Source organism: Cynoglossus semilaevis, chromosome 3 (genome assembly GCF_000523025.1).
Source record: "Cynoglossus semilaevis isolate Cse_v1.0 chromosome 3, Cse_v1.0, whole genome shotgun sequence".
NCBI classification, from domain to species: domain Eukaryota; kingdom Metazoa; phylum Chordata; class Actinopteri; order Pleuronectiformes; family Cynoglossidae; genus Cynoglossus; species Cynoglossus semilaevis.
In genome coordinates this window covers 13,325,920-13,330,645 of record NC_024309.1, presented here as the reverse complement: position 1 = coordinate 13,330,645, position 4,726 = coordinate 13,325,920, and the positions used below count along the sequence as shown (strand labels likewise).

Here is a 4,726-nt window from a genome sequence, read left to right as displayed (position 1 = left end):
TGTCTTTGTTGGAGAAAATGTCCAGAATTCACGGACAGAAAAGTCTTTGTTTGGACTTTTTATTGAGTTACATAAACCAATAGAGTCATTTTCAACACCGGATCACGGCGAGCTCTGTGAATTACACCGTGACACCGGGATATTCAGTTCAGCTGGGTTTTCAATGCCGCGCCGTCTCTCACCTCCAATCTCCCGGAGACGCATTGTTCCGAGGTTAAGGTAGAGGAACACGCCGCAGCAAAATCGGAGTAAATGAAACCAAAACTCTCCATCAGCGCCAACAATACACACACGCACACTGAGGAGAGGTTCAATTCACAGGTATTTCAGGGTGTCAAACTCTGAAAAAGCAACCATGGATTTTATCTCCTTTTTTTTAATATTTCTGTATTCCAACTGCTTCCTTTTTCCTTTGGAAAAACACTCATATTCTCTACCAGGGTTTTTAATACGAAGGTTCCTCAGAGCTGTTTGTATTTGAGTGACAAAAACCTTTTGGTCAAAACCTCTGATGGAACTGGAGGGACAAAAAAAAAAGACGATTTTTCCCAGGGACTTTGGTTGTACAGGGTGAAGAAACAATCTGTACGTACGAGTAAACGAGATTTGTAAAAAATTTCGTGAATTTTTGTTGTCATATTTCACGCCCTACGTCACCTCCTAAAGGATTCGTAAATATGTAAATAATATAATAAATATCACGTCTCTACGATCACGGGGGGGTGGGACGCTGCACTTTCTACCCTCACATGTCATTGTGTCCATCACCGTACTGTGTCTTTAAGCCACGGACCCAGACGTGGGTCCGACCGTGATGTTTGCGGTCAAAGGTCACATCACTCGCATGTACAAACACGACAGGTTCGTTCTTATCGGGGTTTCCCACACGGAGCTCCGCAGGACTTTTCTCGTCACCGCTGCTCTCCGTGACCTCCAAACACACACACACACACACGCTGACACACAAATGCCAGAGAAGCGGCAGCTCGGCGGTAGGTGAGGCAGATAAAGAGCCTTGGCTTCACCTATCAGTGCTGGAACTCACCCACTCTCCCCCACGCTCTTACCTTGGAACACCATGACCTTTGGTAACCAAAACAATGTGTGCATGTGCGGCATGTGCACCGAGTGTTGTTTCTGTCTGGTCTAAAAAGCTCCTGCTCAGGTTAAACATAAGGGGCGGGGAAGGGGAAGAGGAACGTCACCGCGGCCTGGCCACGAGCTAATGAACTGCACCAGAATCCTGAGCGTGCCCCAAATATTTCTACTGTACAGTACCGTGCGGTAAGGAACCTGCCACAACTAGTAAAACAAGAGGTTTGGAGGACGGAGGAGACAGAGGACAGGACGGGGGAGAGAGAGAGAGAGAGGGAGAGAAAGACGCACGTGAGAGAAAATAAGCAGGGGGGAAATATTTGGCTTGGAGCAGCCAGAGCCTCATCAAGGTTAATTGGTCTGTTGAGAGGACACACTCATTCCGCTCATCAATCACCGGCTCCATTGTATCCTCAAGTCTGTGTCGGCGCTCCGGCAGCAGCAGCAGCAGCAGCAGCAGCAGCAGCAGCAGCAGCAGCAGCCCCTGTAATGACCGCTCCTGTCACAGAAACAATAGCTCATCTTGTTTCCCCGTATAAATCTACCTGCTGTCACTACTGTGACCGCCATCAGCCCTGATTAAAACAGAGTTATGTCTGGCAGCAGCAGCAGCAGCAGCAGCAGCAGCAGCAGCAGCAGCAGCAGCAGCCCAGTCAGTTTCTGGGGGATTTTTTAAGGCAGCGCGGAGATTTGACGAGCTTATGCCATAAAGTCTTCTGGAGCGTTTCGGTGAACTTGAGGATTAAAAAGTGATGCCAAGTTTTTTGGAATCAGCAGCAGCAGCAGCAGTGGAGGTGAACTGGAGTTCAGCCCAAAGCGGAAACCAGGCATGGCACAAAAAAAAGGCATTAATGACAAATGTATTCACGTCTGGTTAAGTAGGGATTTTTGTTTTCATGTTTTCTTTCAATAAAGTAAATCAAAATCTTCAGCTTCAACTGTCATCGCTGAAGGGACAGAGAGGGAGATTCTGAGACTAAAAAAAGAAAAAATACAATTACCATTAATGGTTGTACCAGCTCCTCGTACCAGTGGTTCTGTGGACCAGGTACCAGGACCACACAGTCCAGACACTGGTTTACTGTTCTGTCAATAACTGGATTCAACTTCCTTTATGACCTTGAGTTTTGTTTTGTTTTTTACCTAATTTATTTCTGACAAACACAGACAACTATTAATCCCCCTGCAGGATACAGTATGTACTGACACTAATTCTTAACAATAACAAAATAAGTCAATGGCATCTAAAAAAAGCATGCAGAAAAAAAACCTTTTCTAATTCTTAACAATAACAAAATAAGTCGATGGCAGCTAAAAAAAGCATGCAGAAAAAAAAACCTTTTAAAAAAGTTAATTTTAAAACAATCTGCTGACTAACTGGAATTTTTTTTTTAAACTAGCAACTAGCAATTATTCAAGAAATAGGGCACAAAAAGTCAAGCTAAATTTAGCCAAATACTGTTGGTAAAAATACCTTCAATGAAAGTGAAAAGGAAAAAGCTAAATATTGGACTGAAAAAGCCTGAAGTCTTCGTTTCATTGTGGCCAACAAATTTAGAAATATCGACATATTTACACACAGGCACTAAGTTAGCAAAAAGTCAGTAGCCAGAAACTGCAAAAATGTAGAAAAAAACAGTTAAAATGAGATAAAATGAGCCAAAAAAAATCAAGTCAAGGTTTGTATATAGGAGTCAGAAATTAGCTCGAAGCTAACACGAGACGCTAGCTCAAGAAATTGACCTGTGAGGAGCCTGCGAGAACCCAAACACACACAGGAAGTACCTGAAAACTTCATACGTTCATACTTCAAACGTTGACCTTCTTCACAACAAGGTTAAATTATTGCCAAATATTTCAGTGTTTTATTTTGATGTTATTTTATTTATTAAAATAACTCTGAACTTTCACTTTCAATTATTATTTTTATTTTGAATTTTTCCATTTCCTCCTGACCAATCACGAGGCGTTTGGTGATGTCACCTTGAGCTCCGTGACGTTGCGTCTGTTTTCTCTGCTCACACCACGCCTGGTGAATCTCTGGGCGACGCAATTAAGAGATGCAGCCCAAATTATACCAGTGCACCTGGGAGAACATCGCAAAAAAAAAAAAAGAAAGGTTTGAAAAAAAAGACTGGAATCAAGAGTTTATGTCAAACCAACGTCAACTCTGCAGAAACTTTGAAAAACAAAGTGAAACCCAGAGTTTTTTGTTTGTTTTTCTTCTTGTCCGTCAGCTTCATCTCATTACTAAAACAAACGCTCCCTGTGCTGCTGCTGCTGCTGCTGCTGTCGTACGGTAACAGTTGTCTAACCTCTAACCAGGATCAACACTTGACTTGACATTTTCATGCCAGCTTCACATGAATGGGCTGATTGTCCTGCATGACTTCCAGCCCTGCTCCGTCTGCCCTCGCCTCCGTCCTCTCTGGGGACCTGACAGAAACCTGGTCCCGTCCAGAGACCAGTGATACCAGTGACTCCTGCTCCTCCTCTCTCTCTCTCTCTGTGTTTTTGACTCCCAGAGAAGCATGCTCTGTGTGTGTGTGTGTGTGTTAGCCCAGGGAGCTGCTGCTGCTGCTGCTGCTGCTGTCGCTGCTAAGCTTCTATTTCTACATATTATCTATTTCTGTGTGTGTGCGCGCGTGTTAGAAATGCTCTGCTTCCCATCCTCCTCCTCTTCTTCCTCCTCCTCCTTTTTCCTCCTCCTCCTCCTCCTTCCCTTGCTCAGCTCCATCCATCCATGCTGCTCCACTTCTCGTCCACTTCTCCACTCGTACCCTCACAGGCTGAGATCCAGGGGTCTAGAAATAACCTTCACATGGCCAAGCTTCACCCGGCTCTCTCTCTCTCCCTCTCTCTCACACACACACACACCTCCGCCAACACCTCCACCACTACCCTCTGCTGCCGACTCATTCACACACACGCGTTCAAACGCACGCTCTCACACAGATGCACGCCGGAGCTCGGCTTCTCTCCACAGGAATGACGGACAGCGCCACTCACCACTCCATGGACCAGGAACTCAAACAGTTTGCTCTTGGTGGCTTTCCTGGCTCCTCCCGCCGTCTCCTCCGTAGCCATTTGCTGCGTCCCCTTCCGTTCACCCTGCTAAGTCTCCCCTCTCCTTCTTTTGTCTTTCCCTCTCCCTTCACCCAGCCTCCTGTTCCCCTCCCCTGCTCCACTTTCCTTCTCTTTGTGCTCTCCTTTTCAGCACTGCCTGTCCCTGACTCTCCTTCTCCCTCTCTCCCCTGCTCTCTCTCTCTTCCCTCCCTCTGTTTTGAATGTGAAGCTGCTCTCTCTCTCTCTCTCTCCCTCTCTGTGTCTGGCTCACTTTTTTAGTGGAGCTGCCTTTCAGGAGCTCAGCACGTCCCTCAGAGGTGGAGGTGGTGGCGGCGGCGGCGGCAGTGGCGGCACTGGTGGGGGAGCGGTGCGGGGGCCTGGCAGGGGGGTTTCAGCCGGCCCACTCCGCCGCTCCCCCACTCACAGCTGTTGCATTCCATTGGTAGATAAGGGCATGCGACGGGATAGAATTTGCTGTTTGGTCTGAAGGGGGGGCTGGGGAGGTTTGGAGTCGGCTGCCCTCCCCCCCACCCCACTCCCACCCCACCACCCTCCCCCCCCCCCC

General features: G+C 47.1%; 1 protein-coding gene across 12 annotated transcripts in view; it reads right to left on the bottom strand.

The window, feature by feature from the left end:
• The window catches only part of smarcd3b (SWI/SNF related BAF chromatin remodeling complex subunit D3b), a 39,280-nt gene that overhangs the window by 22,060 nt on the left and 12,494 nt on the right, over nt 1-4,726 (bottom strand). For 4 of the 12 annotated variants that reach the window (XM_008308195.3, XM_017031744.2, XM_008308200.3 and 1 more), the window contains exon 1: nt 4,105-4,383. The exons of 1 other annotated variant lie outside the window; for it this stretch is intronic. In XM_008308195.3, coding sequence (XP_008306417.1) covers nt 4,105-4,182 — 78 coding nt within the window. In that variant the 5' untranslated portion in view covers nt 4,183-4,383. Of the gene's footprint in view, nt 1-4,104; nt 4,386-4,726 lie in introns of those variants that run through there. 7 more of the 12 variants (XM_017031742.2, XM_017031743.2, XM_008308194.3 and 4 more) reach the window with 4 other exon arrangements.